The sequence below is a fragment of the Limanda limanda genome, chromosome 4 (assembly GCF_963576545.1).
Source record: "Limanda limanda chromosome 4, fLimLim1.1, whole genome shotgun sequence".
NCBI classification, from domain to species: domain Eukaryota; kingdom Metazoa; phylum Chordata; class Actinopteri; order Pleuronectiformes; family Pleuronectidae; genus Limanda; species Limanda limanda.
In genome coordinates, this window is record NC_083639.1 from 391,789 (window position 1) to 410,016 (window position 18,228).

At 40.1% G+C, this 18,228-nt stretch overlaps 1 protein-coding gene across 2 annotated transcripts; it reads right to left on the reverse strand.

Moving 5' to 3' along the window:
- Positions 1-357: 357 nt before the first annotated feature.
- arfrp1 (ADP-ribosylation factor related protein 1) lies at positions 358-17,400 on the reverse strand. Of its 2 annotated transcripts, XM_061070182.1 has the most exons (8): positions 17,048-17,400; positions 9,977-10,064; positions 8,302-8,384; positions 3,815-3,901; positions 2,912-2,993; positions 2,548-2,618; positions 1,085-1,185; positions 358-755 (listed from the first exon to the last, which is right to left on the reverse strand). In XM_061070182.1, exons 1-8 carry the CDS (start codon positions 17,138-17,140, stop codon positions 668-670), a joined length of 693 nt encoding a protein of 230 aa, XP_060926165.1. In that variant the 5' UTR covers positions 17,141-17,400; the 3' UTR covers positions 358-667. The 2 variants fall into 2 exon arrangements, with proteins under 2 accessions (XP_060926165.1, XP_060926166.1); XM_061070183.1 differs by lacking the exon at positions 3,815-3,901.
- Positions 17,401-18,228: the final 828 nt, after the last annotated feature.

The window sequence follows — 18,228 nt, forward strand, 5'->3', positions numbered from 1 at the left end:
TTGTTACGGATATCATGGCCATTTACCAAACCATCCGTCATGTCTTGGCAAAATATCAGATTACCAAAAGTTAATTCTAAAAAAGTGTAGATCAATAAGTGATTCAGAGGTCAGGTTCGAACACCGACTCATATCTGCAGCGGATTGAATACGCAACTTTCAAGACTTCCAAACCATTACACTCAGGTCATATCTTAAAACGGTTTTAGTATGAATGATGATTGAAAAGCACGCTTGAAGATGTTGCAATGCTGGCTCTGTCAACTTAACCGTTTAAGGAAACCACACAACTAGAGCCCTCAAGTGTAAATTGTTGTTCCCATAAATATGTTAAAAAAAGGTTTAAAACAGGCACAATAGCTGTAACATTTTACTTTAATCAACTTAAATTTTTTTTTACAAATAAGCTTAAGTTAATTTGATTAAGGGAGAACAGTGAACCACATTATAACAAGAACAAGTGGAAAAGAGACAGCGGTCCAAAACATGTCTTCAATTATTTTTCATGATAAAAATACTGCCACAAATTTTTAATGAACTCCTAAAGGAAAACAAAAAGTCACAGCCGACTAAAGAGTGGAGTTTTCATCAGCTAAAGGGTTTTAATGGAATGTCCACAAGGAGAAACCCTCACTTCCAAATGAGGGTAAAGAGTTCTGATGACTTCTTATGTTATGTCCTTCTGTCTGGGAGGTTTGTGAATGTTCCTGACCACACATTTCACCATCCATTCTATGCCTTCGTTTACTCCGTCCCTGCAAGAGAACAAGTCTTAAGTTAGTTACGCATTATCCTGAACAGTTCCATGAATGTCTGAAAGCAGCCCAAGTCTCCAGAAATTGAGTCACAGACTCAGTGTCACAGTGAGAAATAATAAAACTTGATGCAGGAAAACGACTTCATGATTCTTGTTCAAAGAATTGTAAAAACATTTAATAAGGGAACCCATAAAAATCATGCTAGGGCTATTGTGATATCCTGGTTATGATGATAATTATAATTTTGTTATACTAGTGACACGGTGTTAATAATATACACTTCCCATCCCAAGTTATGTACAGTCTATCATAGAGTAGCATCTTACCCTGTGAGGGCAGTACAAGGCTGGACTAAACAGTCTCTCTTTCCAATTTTCGGGGCACAGTCACTGAAGGCTGTTTTAATGTCCGGTACAGACAAACAGTTCTGAAAAAAGAGGAAACACAAGATGTGACTGAAGGCTACAACTGCAAAGATAAAGCTGTCAAAACCAGTCAATCAAGCTGACACAAAAAGTACCTTGGTTTCAGGTTCTCAGATGTGACTGATGCTTTTCTTTCCTAAATATACATCTACTGTCAGTTGGATAAAACAACATATCTGACAATGTTAACTTAGACATTTTTTACATTTTTCCTTTTTAACTGAGAAGATAAAAGGCAGAATGACTGCTAGTGGCATGGTTCAAAAGGTGCAAGGCGGTCTAAGGAAATTCAACAAAAACAAACTAGAGCCTGCATACTTATGTCACTCCACTTTGTGTGTGTTTACTGGTATGTGTTTCACTTGAAGTGGTTGAAATAGTTAACCACATCAGCCTATCAGCCCATTGGTATTCCCTATAAATATGGGTGGTTCTCTTTCAACCACTAAAAAAAAACAGACCAAGATCCCTCTTTGGATCGAAACGTTGATTGATTAAACTCCCTGCGGCAAAGAGTGGCCTCAGTGTGCAGGCTCTACTATGGTAAAACAAAATCTCAAATACAAATTTAGCTAAGGATGACCTGGGTCACCTTTATAATAGGGTAGATGCTAATGAAACTGATGATTATTTTCATTATTGAAATATTTTTGCATAAAATAGTCTATAAAATAGATTGAAATGATAAACAAGGTAGATCACATGCCTCAAGATGATGTGTTCCCCCTGCCTATCTGACCAAGAGTCAAAAACCACAAAGGTTTTTAATTTACAATGATAAAAAACAGAGAAGAACTGCTGGAAGCAAAGAATTGTACATTTTCACTTGATATGAGTCAAACAAGTTCACAACTAGTTACTGCCTTATGGTTGTATACCTCCACCAACCAGTCAAGTTGAACTTTACATAAATGTCTGTTCAAACTCATATTTATGAAAACTAAGAGCTAACTTAGAGCACCTTTGGTATATTTGTAGATCTGTGATATATGGATAAGTAAATTTAATTGATTTGGCTCTGATCTTCTTGCTCTGCTGTATGCCTATTATTAAATAAGATTATTAAGAAAAACAATCACTCTGGCCCCTTGTATGTGTTCAAACATGAAATTAATGAATTAATGTGATATGTGAGGTCACAGGGGCCCTGACGTTTAAACCACAAAATGTCTAATCACTTCATCCTGGACTATCTCGAGGATAGGATGGACAAAAGGAGACGGAGACAAACTGAAAACAAAACCCCTCTGGCCACAACAGAGGCATAATGGAATGTGGCCAAAGGGTAAAATCATAATGAATCATATTTTTGAAATGATCATCATATGGTCATGGTCTTAATGATTAAAAACATCATAGAGTACCGCAACATCCTGCTTGTTAGCCAGCACAAGGAGAGGAACACCATCTAATACCTCACTGTTGATCATTTTCTCTGTAGGAGACAAAATGCAAATATTCACAACAAAAAAACAAAAAAAACATCTATCATCACATACCTTTCTCAGATCCCTTATATTGCACATATTGTTTTATAAAATATTATAAAGCATTTTATGTTATGTTACACTGAACAACAACACTGGTCTGTTGAAGTTTTAAATGTTACGGCAAATAAAAACCATCAACAGGCCATTATATCCAGGAAATAAGCATTGAAGGTTTGACTACAGCTGTTTCAGACACAGATACAAATTGAAGTATACTGGAGGACAGAGGGTAACTCACCAAAGGCCTCCTTTGATTCTGTCAGGCGCTCTTCATCAGTTGAGTCTATCACATAGATGATTCCATGTGACTCAGCATAGTACTACAAATACATATGAGAGAGACACTGGATGTTAGAGCAGGGTCCTGTCCTTAAAGAACCAACAGCATTGGTATGAAGGCAGAAGTGAAGTACCTATATAAAACTAGTGCAGTGCCGATTCTAACCATGCTGACCCCTGTTGATGCTCCGGAGCTACTACAGAATCATTCCTTAGTGATTCCCCCTCAAAACAGTCTTACAATATACTGGCACTATTTTATTGTTTGTGTGCTGGACATTATGTGTAGAGCTTTTTATATACAGTCTACAGTAAGATCATTTTGTGCTCATCATACCTGGTTTGTCTGCAATTAAGATAATATAGTTAATGTTTTTCATAAAATTAAATAGAATTGTGTGTGGCTTAAATATAGAATTAAAGAATTTACCAAACTGCTGGCACACAATGTGTGCAAGCTATTTCAGAAGTCTGTTAAGTGATCAACACAATCTTCAGATTCAAGTTTACAACTTTTCAGAACAAAAGCTCTGTAATTCAGGTGATTTGTGGTAAATTATTGGTATTTATGCATAACCTTTCTTGTCTTTACAGTACATCAATGCATCTTTCTCTATGAATATATAATAATAATGGGGAAGACTGGAATCAAACCGCCAACCCTCACAGCCACACAAACATTGCAGCAACAGAATTTATGTTGTGCTCTTACTTTAAAGAATTGACAAACAGGAAGTAATTCAGTGAATGTTCTACTCACACGTAGAAGTGTAATTACAAAACCCTGCCGAATTCATTTATGATGGTGATGTTCCTGAATAAACGGAGCATTGCTTCTTCTACAAAAATGAAGTTAACTTACACATTGTTGCGTTAATATTTTCAGGAGGAACTTGTCTCCTGTCTGCAGCAGTGTGTTCGTGTCTGGATGTCTCTGTCGCATTTCACACTAACAAAAATAATACATGCATTTAGTTATTAATCAATGGTGTTGGATCATGAATCCGGATCGTTCCAGTAATTTTAACCCTGATGTCCTGGCCGTGCATGTCTTGTCTTGTGTGTGGCAAGTGAACCGCTCGGCGCATAATGCAGGACTTTTTTTTATGTGTTCAAATAAGTGTTTCATAAACCAGCCGCTGCTCTGATCCTGAACCAGTGGTGCAAATCGTTTTACAATGTCAGTCGATATTGGAAACACTGTGTTGGTGTTCTTTTTGCCATTTTTCTTAAACAAATTAGACAATCAACCTCATTGACAGTAGCGTTCTTGTGTGTGATTGAGTGGGGAAAGGCCTGGCCCGGGGCCTGTGTGTGAGTGTAAACTCAACTCTCAGACTGAAAGGGATGGAGATGAGAGAAGCGACACGATGCAACAGCTAAATGTTTGGCACACCGGTAGGACCAAGGAACAGTTTTAGTCATACATTTTGTCAATTAAGCAGATGTCATCTCTTCAGGCGGTAGTTAGTTACAGAAAATACAATGGTGAAAAATAAGCGCAGGGATTCCACAAGGTGAAACTGTTACTGACAGTAGGCGTTAACAGTGCTCTGCATTCATGGCTGGGATTTAAGTCATGACTTACACAAACCAAGCCGGGAGTGAGTGCAGATTTTAGGGGTGGGAAGTACACCGGTATCATAGATTATTATGATTATTATAACTAATAATAATAAAGTAATATTAATTTTATGTCACACCACTCATTTCCAAATGTCTCTTCTGCCCATCCATACAGCAAAACAGATTTTAGACTTAAAGTTGCAGTGTGTAGAATTTAGTGAAATAAAGCGGTGAAGTTGCATTCAGCAGCTGAATACCCCTCACCTCATCCTCCCCTTCCAAACATGAAAGAATACCTGTGGTAACCTTCAGTTTTCATAAAAACTCAAAGGGTGTTTAGTTTGTCCAGTCTGGGCTACTACAATAAACTTGGCAGCCTCCATATAGGGGACCCCCCCCCCCCATGTAAATATAAAGTATTCAATTAAGGCTGTCAATGTTAATGCGTTAAAGCGTTCAATTAATCAGGAAACTTTAACGCGTACAATTTTTTTTTAACGCAAATTAATCACAAAGTCTGACCACATTTCCTGCCGTAGTCCTCCATCGCCGATGTTTACCTGCCTGTGGTTGCAGAAGTAGTGAAGTGAGGAGTGAGGAGACGGACCCCTGTGTGCTTAACGGCAAATTTAGATTTTAAAAGCTTCGGAATGGGAGTTTAGATAAAACCAAAGTTGTGTGTACATACTGCAGTGATGAACTGTCTTTCCACCGTAGTACAATGAGTCTGAAGTAACATCTTCGTGCAAAGCAGGTCATTGCTAACACAGACGCTAACACCGAGACGAGATCAAGCCGTGCTCGTCAAGCTACACTGGCGGAGTGCAGCAGAGCCAGCTCTGTCAACAAAACGACAACAACTAAGCTAACTAATGCTATCGCAATAGACTGCAGACCCATCAACATAGATGAAGACAAGGGGCTTCGAGACATTATCCAGATCGCCTCAGGGGACTCATCCTACTAAACACCTTTGAGAGGAACTATTGTCACAAGAATCCATGAACTATATGGAAGTGAAAAGGCAACGAAAGTGGAGCAGCTGGCACGAGCTTCATTTATTGCACTGACAGAAGACCACTGGACAACCATAGGCAACCATAACTACCTCGGCATGACAGCTCATCTAATAGATGATAATTGGCAGCTGCACTCGTTTGCGTTAGGTGTAGTGAAAACAGAGGAAAGGCATTTCGCTGAAGCATGCGCTCGCCAGTTTCTTGACGTTGCTAAAGAGTGGGGGATAACGGACAGGGTCATCACTATTGGAACAGATAGTGCTCGTAATATGGTAGCGGCAGCCAGGAGTCTATTATTCGAGCATATGCCTTGTGTAGCTCACATTATACAGCGGAAGATCACAGTGTCTCTCCGTGACAGCGGGTTTGATGGTGCATTAGCCAAGTGCCGCAAAATCGTCGGACATTTTTAAACACAGTTCTGCAAACACAGCAGAGCTGAAAGTTCAGTAAGCTTCCCATGAACAGACAGAAGAGTCACTCATCCAGGATGTAGCCACACGCTGGAATTCAACACTGGAGATGATAAAGCGTATCCAGCACAACAAAGAGCCACTGAAGGCAACACTTGCCCAGCAGAAGCACAACTTGGCCACGCTAACCTCAGCTGAATAGGACAGGCTAGCAAACTTGGAAAGACTGCTGGAGCCATGTAGGTAAAGTGATTTTCCTAGTCTCAACTCATTTATTTTCTCCAATATATTTTCTTTTAGAAATAATTTTAGGCCTTTCCACTATATGGGTGTTATGAATGAAAAAAGTAGTCTATAATTCTGTCTTGTTTGTGTGTTTGAAGGTATGTTACTGAGCTCTTGGGGGGTGACAAATATGTGTCCTGCTCTGTGGTCCTGCCTGCACCCTGCCACCTTCTGCGTACAATGGAGATTTCCGATGTTGACCCTGCCTACATAGGGCGCTTCAAGGCTGCATTCAAAGGGGACCTCAACACACGAAAGGAGAACACAAACCTGTCATGGTTAAAGGTAGCAACAGCTCTAGATCCCAGATTCAAGGACCTCAGGTGCCTGCCCAAAGAGGGCAGAGAGGGAAGAGGTGTGGCAAAAGCTGAGTCAGGTGCCGAAGGACAGAGAAACTGAATCACAGCCCTGCAGCGATGAAATGGAACCAGAGCCACCAAAGAAGAAAGTGCTCCTACTGTTGGGGTCAGAGTCAGAGTCTCTGACTGGTTAGAAGGAAAGTAGACGATGAATTGGTTGACTGAAGTCATGTCACACAACACGTTTACTCACAGTTATTGTTATAGAACTAAGTGTGCGAAAAGTACTGTTCACTTTGTTTCTTTTAAGACACTTATGACATTCAGTTTATAATTCAGCTTTCAGCCCACTCAATGTAATGTTGACTTTATATGCTTGTCTTCTGTTTAAGTTGGCAGTTCATTATGGATGTTGTGGGCAATGCCAAACACTCCATGAGACTTTGTATTCATTCTAATGATGAGGCACTTTAATCAGTCATAGAGTAGAGCCCAATTTCAGAGGCATGTTTACTACAGTGGCACACAGGTGCCCGTGATGAGCAGGTTAAAAGAAAAGGAAGACTTCATGACTGGAGTAATTTGACACAAGTTCACAAGTATCAAGTAATGTTATTCATTGTAGAGTTTGAAAAGGGATTGTTTACTTTGTCTCTTCAAAGACACCATGGCATTCATTTTCTTTTTAAACCTTAAGCCTACTCAATGTAAAATTCATGTGGGTAAAAAAACATCATTTTACAAATTATTAACAGGTTAACAAGCAGTTATTTTTGTACTCGATCTGGTTGTCTGCTAATTAAGTTTGCATTTTATGGGTGTTGTTGCTCTGTGAATTAAGATATTATAATTGGCTGAGATGTAAAATAAACTTTTAAAAAGCCCTATCCAGTTTGTCATACATTTCTTTATTCAAACACTGTACTTGTAAATAGTAGTATTTTAATTGTGTGATTAATCATGATTAATCACAGCCTATTGACTTGATTAAGTCAATAGGCGGGCGGCCGTGGCTGAGGGGTAGAGTGGTCGTCCTCCAACCTGAAGGTCGGCGGTTCGATCCCCAGTCTGAACCATCTGCATGCCAAAGTGTCCTTGGGCAAGATGCTGAACCCTCAATAGCCCCCCATAGAATAACAAAGTGCTGCAAGTAGATGCACTGTATGAATGTGTGTGTGAATGGGTGAAACTGTACTGTAAAGTGCTTTGAGTGGTCTTCATCAGACTAGAAAAGCGCTATATAAATACAAATCCATTAACTTTATTCATTTTTTTTAATCGGTTAACAGCACTAATTTAAATATAAATGGCCCATTCTCGGGCAAATAAAACAACAATTTGTATAATTTAGATGAACACACTCGTGAAAACATCACTAGGATTATTTTATATAAAACCTATGTCAATAGATCCCTGTCACATAAATCTTACACACTGGACCTTTAAATTGGGCAAGCAGTTTTTCCAAATCTCTTTATTTTGGGGGCTGGAAAACTCAGGAGTTATGTTGATACCAGGAATAACCATAGCAAAAGAGATGCATTTTAAACCGAAAACACAGTAATGTGGATGTAGCATTCATTTAGCACCCTGACTATGAATGTATATATATATTTATATTTTAGAAAAATTCATTACATAACATAATGCCATCAGTTTGATGTTGGTTTGGTCAGGGTATTTAAAACATGTTACAGGAAATCTAAAAAGTGTGTGGCTACTGAAGAATTCCTCTCAGGATATTGTTGGTGGTAATTTTTAACTCACCTTGTCCCACAGAGACTGAAGCTCATCCTGACCTCCCAGATCCCAGAACATAAGACGAGCCTTGCCCATGTCAATTGTACCAACTAGGGAGGACAGTGAGACAAGTGAAAATCAAGCACCAATTGTAAACTATAAGATAAGCAGCATCAGGTGATCACAGCATACGAGTTAAGTGCTATACAAATTCTTTCAGAAAGGAGACATATAAATGACTTTCCAAAGTTATGATAACTATTGCAAATTATTAATCACTACATCTTCAGGAGTTGTACATGTCGACGCATACATACAGTGCATCCGGAAAGTAATCACAGCCCATCCACATTTTGTTATGTTAGAGCCTTATGCCAAAATGGATTAAATTCATTTATTCCTCAAAATTCTACACACAATAACCCATGATGAAAAAGTGAAAAATGTTTTTCAGAAATTTCAGCAAATTTTTTAAAAATAAGAAACGAACAAAACGCATGTACATACGTATTCACAGCCTTTGCCATGACACTCAAAATTTAGCTCAGGTGCATTGAGCAAGAATGATCAATGTATCCACTGATCATTCTTGAGATGTTTGTACAACTTGATTGTAGTCCACCTGTGGTAAATTCAGTTGATTAGACACGATTTGGAAAGGCACACACCTGTCTATATAAGGTCCCACAGTTGACAGCGCATGTCAGAGCACAACCCAAGCCATGAGGTCCAAGGAATTGTCTGTAGACCTCCGAGACAGGATTGTATTGAGGCACAGAAAAAATTCTGCAGCATTGAAGGTCCCAATAAGCACAGTAGCCTCCATCATCCGTCATTGAACTCTTTGGCCTGAATGCCAAGCGTCATGTCTGGAGGAAACCAGCCAACGCTCATCAGCTGGCCAATACCATCCCTACAGTGAAGCATGGTGGTGGCAGCATCGTGTTGTGGGGATGTTTTTCAGGGGCAGGAACTTGGAGACTAGTCGGGATCGAGGGAAAGATGAAAGTAGCAATGTACAGAGACATCTGTGACGAAAACCTGCTCCAGAGAGCACTCTGGACCTCAGACTGGGGCGAAGGTTCATCTTCCAACAGGACAACGACGATGACTTTCGTCGTTGGCTTCAGGACAATTCTGTGAATGTCCTTGAGTGGCCCAGCCAGAGCCCAGAATTGAACCTGAGCGATCATCTCTGGAGAGATCTGAAAATGCATGGGGACCAACGCTCCCCATCCAACCTAATGAAGCTTGAGAGGTCTTGCAAATAAGGATGGGCAAAACTGCACAAAAATAGGTGTGCCAATCTTGTAGCATCATACTCAAAGACTTGAGGCTGTTATTGCTCCCAAAGGTGCTTCAACAAAGTATTGAGCAAAGGCTGTGAACACTTATGTACATGTGATTTTTGTTCGTTTTTTATTTTTAATAAATTTGCAAACATTTCTAAAAAACCTTTTCCACTTTGTCATCATGGGGTATTGTTTGTAGACTTTTGAGGACACAAATGAATTTAATACATTTAAGAATAAGGCTGTAACATAACAAAATGTGGAAAAAGTGAAGCGCTGTGAATACTTTCCGAATGCAGTGTAAGTACACCTGTACACAATTTTGAGGGTCTAACCGAACAGTGATGCACCCAGGGTAGTCACAAGCGTATCACTCATCATGAAAAACACTCATTGAAACATTCACTTACTATTAAGACCAACTGTAGTTGTGATCTTTGATAAATTCATTCCTTTGTAGTTCTTACTGAACTTTGTTTTGGTTTGTTCCAGAAAGGTCTGCAGAAAGAGACAACAGTTAGTCAAGAGGATAAGTCAGACCATGCATGTTGTGTAACAAGTTACATATAATTGCACAAGCTAAGATATTCAGAAAGGTCATTAGATCACATCATATACATGACACATTGGGTCACTCCTATTGTGTCTCAAACGTGTCTTCAAACCAAACGTAACTAGACACCATCTCCTACAGCTTTCCATACATTTACTAAGTTTACAAAGTCTGTTGTTTTTACCCAGTCTGACTTTACAAGTGCGTCAGATCACACTGTGTGTGTATTTGCGCTGTTACTTTTCCCTCAGGTTCTGGGATCATAAATAAGCTACACAATTTTTCTTTAAAATCAACCGCTAGTGATGAATCTGACTCGGGACAAACGTGATCACTAGAAGTTTTCACAGTCGAATTTAGTTGGAGATTGAGTGACACGGTCTGTCGCTCCGTCAAATCTCTGTGGACAAATGCTCTGTTTTCTCTCTATTCTCTTCTTATTTTCTTTTTCTGACAATGATTCATTGATGGAAAAGCCTGTAAATGATCTGAATGTCTTTAGTATCTATCTAGGGCAGCAGGGCTCCATCTGATTGGCCAAATGGGACATGGAACACCATTTATCGTAGTTTTGGCCGTGTTTTGAGATGGTCTATCCCCCACGTTGATATCGCGATGACGATAGATTTTTGATATATCGTTCAGCCCTAACTGAGATCATCTGCATCAAGTCTATTTGAAAAGAAAATTAGTCATCCATCTTTTGTTAATACCCTCCAAGGTTGTGGAACAGACTGCCACTAGATATCAGAGAAGCTAGTTCAGTGAAGGTCTAAAACCTTACATTTCTCTGCTTAAGCCTTAAGCAGAGATCTGGCACTTGCCTGTACTCCTGCACGCTTATATTTTTTCTTAGAATATATCTTATAATCATTTTCTTTCTTTCCTGTTTTGTGAATTTTCATTTCATTCAATTTTAAAATGTTCTAATGTATTATTAAAATGTATTCTACTTTTTAACATGATTGTATTTTCATCTCCACTGTCTGTAAAACACTTAAACAAAGGTGTTATACAGAAACCTTTTCTTATTATGATTAAACTCAATAACAATGACAGGCAACAGTTACAACGTGGCAACATTTGTACAAAATGATCACATGACTAGAATAGAAAATAAACATGAGATCATTTAAGGGTCAGCATCACAGATTTAATTATAATGTTTATCACTGAGTATTTTTGCTGTTTTGTGTGACTTTGTAAGTCTGGCATTTCATGGTGATGAAGCTCAAACAGCAGATTTGCCTACACACTACTGATAGCGTAATTAACTCTGTGACGAGAGAGAGAGAGGTAAATCTGTAAATTATTTACCCCCCATTCCAAATAAATATTAACTTTCATAGGATAAGCCTACTTAAAGGGAATCAAAGAATTATAAAACTATGTCTGGTTATCCTACTGCTAACACAACACACCCATTCATCAATATAAGTAAGTCCCACAAGTAAAGAAACGTAGACCGATGCAGACAGTCTGCGGTTCAGTAAGCACATTTCCACTTATTGTGAGGTTGCTTATGCTCAGCTAACTTCTTCCATCTGATGAGAATCTATATTGGGTCTACAGATTCTGAAGACCCTTGTTCTCTACAGAGACCCTCTAACAGTCCACCCCTGGCGCCAAAGGATCCTCTAAGAACGGTGATGTCATGTTTGAAAGGAATTGATTAGTCAGAGGGCGGAGCTTTCATACTGCTTGAGCTCTTATCTCCAAATTAAACTGCTCTGAAGCAGGTAAGCCGTTCAGCATAAGTTACCATGGTGATTTACCCTGATAAGAAGTGAACAAACTTTGTAGAACCGGAAACCATGAATTTTAACCTGAAGTTACACCGATGAGCACATTTGTAGTACAGGGCCTGAGTAACTTGAAAGTCACAAGACGACCAAACATTGAAAAAACATTAACACGAACACCCAGACATAATTTCCTTAAAAATCTACGAAAATGTTGACTATTCCCAATATTGCAATGTTAAGGGGCATGATTTTAAGGTTCTGCCCAATCATACTGATATGCAATGAAATGCAAGGGGTTCTTCTCTTGGCTATACCCTGTCCCTTCACCAAATAGGTGCTGTTAGGCCTGTACGTCCAAGGATACGGCCCTAAATGTTTTAAAGAATTCCACCTGGCTTAAACAATAACATACACTACATGGATGTTTTTATACAGATATATGAATAATCAAAGATGCAAATCAACACATTGGCGGGGGGGGGGGGGTGCAGATACAGTGCCTATACTGCAAAGCGAAACAATTCTGAACATTTATGATCTTTGGATTCTGCATGAATGAAAAAGACTATTTCATTGTGAAATAGAGCATGCACATGTAGGTGGTGCACATGGATTCTACATTCTAAATATTAATGTTTTGTAAATGGAAAAAGAGGTGTGCATCTTGACTAGCCTCACGATTTGATAACGATTCGGTTCACAACGATGCATCGTTGTCTCACATCCACAATTTTCTATATTACTGCACGTGGCTCATTTTTGTTCAATTAATACAATCAGTCAGATAAACATTGTTGTTATTTAGAAAGTGTTATAGACTCTAACTGTTACAATAATTTAATTTAAAACAAATTACAAAATAAAAAACTCAGACTACAACATTAAGTCTATGTCTCTCTCTCTCTCTGAGTATGTCGAGTATGAAACCTGCATTTTACTCAATATTTCTTAATACTGCATTTGTTGTGTTCAACTTCTGATATCCATGTCAGGCTAGGGCTGGGCGATATGGGAAAAAATGTTATCACGATATGTTTTTCCATATTGATCGATCTCGATTCTTAACACGATATGTAGTTTTTGATCAGTTTCCTGAAGCCGTCCCTCTCCACTGTGCTCAGGGGCATCATATCTGTAGCTAAGCAATAAGTAATAGCGCTCGTTATATTTTTTCCCCGCTTCGATTGTTTTCATATGCAAAACACGACTGGATGGACTGTTGTTTTGCTAACATAGCATCGCTAACGTTAGCGATGCTAACGGGAGACGTAGTGGTCTTGCCTGTCTCTTTGTTTGGTGTCGTGCAAACTTGAGCCCGCAGAGTCAAACTCTCTGTGTAATCACACGGATGGTGCCGTCTCAGGTGATTGAAAAGGTTTGTGGTGTTTCCCGTCCTGGCTGGTACCGACCGGCCGCATATTTTGCAGACCGGCTTCGTCTGCTCCTCGTCCTTTTAGCCGTATCCAAACCACGTCCACACAACTGACGTCGCGTTACGCTTTTTTTCGAAAATGTCTTCGGTTCCGGGTGATGTAGGGATGTCGCTCTCACATTCGGCATTATTTTCGCTGTCCTCGACTTCAGTTTCACTCATTTTTTCAACTTCGTTCTCTCTTGTTCTCTCTCTCGCAACTGCAGCAGCTCTCACGATGGGAAGGGGGCGTGTCGTGTCCTAACTGCAGACGGCAGCCGGCAGACTCCGACACTGTTGTTGCGCTTACTTTTGCCACGTGAGATCGAATACATGTCACGAGGAGATAATCGAAATCGATCAAAATTTTATCTCGATCCCGAATCGGGATCGAAAAATCGCCCAGCCCTATGTCAGGCTTAAAATATCAACTTCCGGTTAATAAAAAGTTTAAACCATATTTTTGTAATGGATGCTAGAATCCTGCGCGCAGGTATATACGTTTATATATAACGTCTGACAGAGGCGAGTCCGCATCGTCTCCGTTACGAAGTCAAACGTGCCTCCTCCTCACATGCGCGTGTCCTGCTGCCCTGGAGAGAAGGTCCGCTGTACAGATACTGCAGGTAGTTTTTCTCGGGCCATGTTACGGGTGAAGTTCTCCCGAACTTTTTACTTCCTGGTGCGCGACTGTGCGCGGCAGCGGACGCCGACATTGGTCCATGTTTCGTCGCTATTGCACATGTGCGACTTTCAGAGATAGGAAGGGAGCGAGATGGCTCACTCCTCAGCTACTTCCATCAGCACCTCCGGTAAAACGACGTTTAGTTCCGCTGCGCGGCACGAGAAACACGCGCTATGACGTCACCAACGAATCATCGACGAGTAAATTCGTCGGCGACTATTTTGGTCATCGATTTTTGTCGACGACGTCGACTAATCATTGCACCCCTAAGCGACAGTGTTGGGGAGTAATGGAATACATGTACCGGAAAATTATGAGTAACTGTATTCCGTTACAGTTAAAATTTAAGTAGATGGTATTCAGAATAGTTACATTGTTGAAATCAATGGATTACATGACGGACTTCTCTGTTTCAAGAGTTTATTCACTCTCTAAATAAATCTATGGAAATTATGCAAATGCCGCTCGTGAATCCCCTGGAGGCAAAGCCCCCAGGAAGCAGCTGGAGACCAGGGCTGCTCATGAGAGCCCCGGCCGGCGGCCGCGTTAAGAAACCTCACCGGTACCGTTACAGGCCCGGTACCGAGGCTCTGACAGAGATCCGTCGCTACCAGAAATCTACGGAGCTGCTGATCCGCAAGCTGCCCTTCCAGCACCTGGTGAGAGAAATCACTCAGGATTTTAAGACCGACCTGCGCTTCCAGAGCATGTGTGCAACTTAAAGTCACTAGCTCAGGGATCGGCTGAAGAGCCCTCTGCAGTGGCTCTCTGTACAGTGTTATGCGTGTCGCGCACATTTTTCGCACGACGAAACTACAGACTTTTTTCGACTGCATGATTGTGATTAAAGAAGATGTTTGGCAGGCAATAGGATAATATTACGCTTTTAAACACGTTAAAAAAAAGTTTAAACCATATTTTGGTAATGAATGGTAGAATCCTGCGCACAGGTATATACTTTTATATAGCAAGCTAGATAACAGGACATCTTACCGAGGCGAGTCTGCATCATCTACGTTACGATGTCAAACGTGCCTCCTCTTCAAATGTTGTGTCCTGCCTCCATGGAAAGCAAGGTCCGTTTTACAAATATTGCAGGTAGTTTTTTTCGGGCTATGTTAATGGTGAAGTTCTCCCATACTTTTGACTTTCTGGTACGTGATGGTGTTGCAACGGACACCACCATCGGTCCATGTTTTGTCGCTATTGCACATGCACGACTTTAAGAGATAGGAAGGGAGCGAGATGGCTCACTCCTCAGCTACTTCCATCAGCACCTCCGGTAAATCAACGTTTAGTGCAGCTGCACGGCACGAAAAACCCGATATGACGTAACCAACGAATCATCGACGATTAAATTCGTCGGGGACTATTTTTGTCATCGATTTTTTGTCGACTAATCGTTGCATCCTTAGATGTCGGATGAAGCAATTTTATGATAAACCACAGTTTCATAACGTCATGGTTTCATAACCGTAAAAAAACAAATCTCACTATGGTGTCCTGGGTTTATTGTTAAAGTGTAAAGTGAGCACTGGTCAGAGAGGGAGTGAGGAGGAAACAGACTTTGACAGAGACTCCAACACAGGACGACCAGACCTTAAATGAGCGTCTGTCCTGAAGGAGCGCTGGTTATAATTATGCAGCAAGACATCGCTAAAACAATGAAAGTAGCGGAAAATATGAATCGATTATGTTCAGTCACTGCATTGATGCAGGGTTGTCCAAATACTCATCGCGATGCATCTAAGAATGGAGACATTTCCAACCCTCTAGGAGAAAACAATATGCTGTGTAACATTTATTTTATTAAATTACTACTTCATCAATGTCACATCTCCCATTTATATTTGTATCTCCTGTTGTGAAGACTACAACGGACCAAACCTTTGATAGAGCAGTGACTCACATAAACGTCAAACATATTAAATGAATATGAGATATCTCTGGACTGAACTGCACCCAAACAACTCCCCAGCGCCACTAGGTTAAGTAAAAGTGGGATCCGTACTTTTAATGTAATCCTGCTGACAAACATAGTCAGCGGAAGGGAGGCCAAGATGTATTGTTAGAGGAAATACCACGGTTTCACAGTTATCGATACTATAGAAGGAAAAGGACAGACAACAAGCAATATATAGCTAATAATATAGCCACTGAACTATAATATTTTGTATCATCATCAACTTTATCCAGTTAGTTTTTATAGTGTAACGTTTGGCTATTTAAAAGTAAATCATGTGAGCTATGGTATTAAGTGACTTTATTGTGGTAGGTTGGTTAGTGAATAGCCCATCAATTAATTTACCTTCCATTATAGAACAAAGTGTTTATTCTAATCAATGCTGTAAATTTCTGATCTCCATTACGCGTGGCATCTATTGCACTTCTGTCTGTCCTGGGAGAGGGATCACTCACATGTTGCTCTCTCTGAGGTTTCTCAGTTCTATTTACCCTGCTAAAAGGTTTTCTTTTGTAGTTTTTCCTTACTCTTTTAGAGGGTTAAGGGCAGAAGATGTCAGACCTTGTTAAAGCCCTATGAGACAAATTGTGATTTGTGAATATAGGCTAATCAAATAAAATGTGTGTTTCCTGTTATCATAAGCAGTATACCTGTATGGGACGTATATTGTGAAGGGTCACCGACGGAAGTTGTTCTGATTACGGAGCGTATCCTGGTTCAAGTAGACATTCTTCATGTCTTTTTTATACTATGGCCACTCAGTACAAGTGAAGTAAACTCTTTTTACATTTAAATGGTTAATAGAAAGAGAGAGCCGTTTCTTCGAGGCTGGTCAGAATCCGAAACTAAACGAGGATTTCTCCTTTCGCTGTGAACTCCTCCGCTTCAGTTTTTCGGCCAGTTATGGTGGAAATAAGGCTGTTTCAGTGGCTCTCACACGGAAAACGGGACTGGCGTGAGATTTCACCGCAAAGCACACATAGATTACGTGACTTGCGAGAGGCAGGGCACCGTAGTTTTTACAGTTCTTACGGTTATGAAATCGCAGTTGTCGTAAAATCAGTTAATCCAGACTTCTCTAATGAGGATTACATACATTAAGTACAGGTTTTAAGGCAACTCACAGTTTTCCCGGCGTTGTCCAGTCCAAGAATCAAAACGCAGTATTCGTCCTTTTGGAACATGTATTTATACAAACCAGATAATAAAGTATACATCTTTGAAAAAATGTAAACAAACAAGTACTAAGTCCTGCCAATGTTAGCTTGTTAACTTAGCCTAACGTGCATATCAGGGCCAGCACAGCGAGTGCGCCCTCTGTGGCGTCATTACGAGGCAGCTAAACAAACATGATAAAACCGAGAGAGACGCACATACAGGGCTGCGCTCAATCAATAAAGTAAATGACAGACGGTTTTATCATATACACAGCTCAAACGCTACGCGTAACAAAACCCGGAAGTAGACTCTGCAAAACTTCTTCTTCTACTTCTTCTTTTTCCTTCTTCTTCTGATGTTTAATGGAGGTTGACAAACAACTTATTGGCGCATTACCGCCACCCTCTGGATAGAAGCCTCTAAAACAGTGGTTCTTAACCTCATTGGAGGTACTGAACCCTGCAAGCTTCATCAGTGCATTCACCGAACCCTTCGTAATTGGACAAATAAAATATTATTTCTTCAAAACATAGGTATATAGTTTGTTAGTGCACAAAATTAACCATGCATCAGGTGCACACAAAATCACTGTGTTCAAAGAACAAAACCAACAAACAGGAATTTCACACAAAAACATAACTAATATAATAAATAATATTTATTTCAAATCAATGCGACTTTTGCTGTTGCCTTACAGATACAACGTCAGAAATGCCCGGCTTCACCTTGGCAAGTGCGACTCTTATATCATTTTCACAACAAAGTCTGTTCCTTTTCTTAATTTTCATGTCTACCATCCCCGAAAAGCATCGCTCGCAAAAATAAGTTATAACAAACGGTGTGAGTATCTCAAGGGCAATAAGGGGGTGTGGTACGATTTGGTGACACCAAAACGTTGAGAGCGTTGTTGTTCTGAAGAGTTGCTGTTGAAGCTGGCTCTGCTGAATGACGCACAATCACAACAGCCACAAGTCGACTACTGAGCGCACCAAGTTCCCTGCAGCACAGATATCAAAGCTAAGCAATGTGGCGTGATCAGCTGCAGCCAATGAAAGCCAAGCGGAGGGGGACTTCACGAATAATACGAGTGGGCTGAATTTCTTTTGTGTAACTAATTTTTACTAAGCAACAAAATATTTGTAATCTG

Excerpts from the sequence above, each read along its gene's own strand:
- arfrp1 (XM_061070182.1), bottom strand. The coding sequence starts at position 17,140 with ATGTATACTTTATTATCTGGTTTGTATAAATACATGTTCCAAAAGGAC. Across the intron at positions 10,065-17,047 it reads TGGACAACGCCGGGAAAACT|ACCTTTCTGGAACAAACCAA; the intron begins GTGAGTTGCCTT and ends CTCTTTCTGCAG. Across the intron at positions 8,385-9,976 it reads AACTACAGTTGGTCTTAATA|TTGGTACAATTGACATGGGC; the intron begins GTAAGTGAATGT and ends TGTCCTCCCTAG.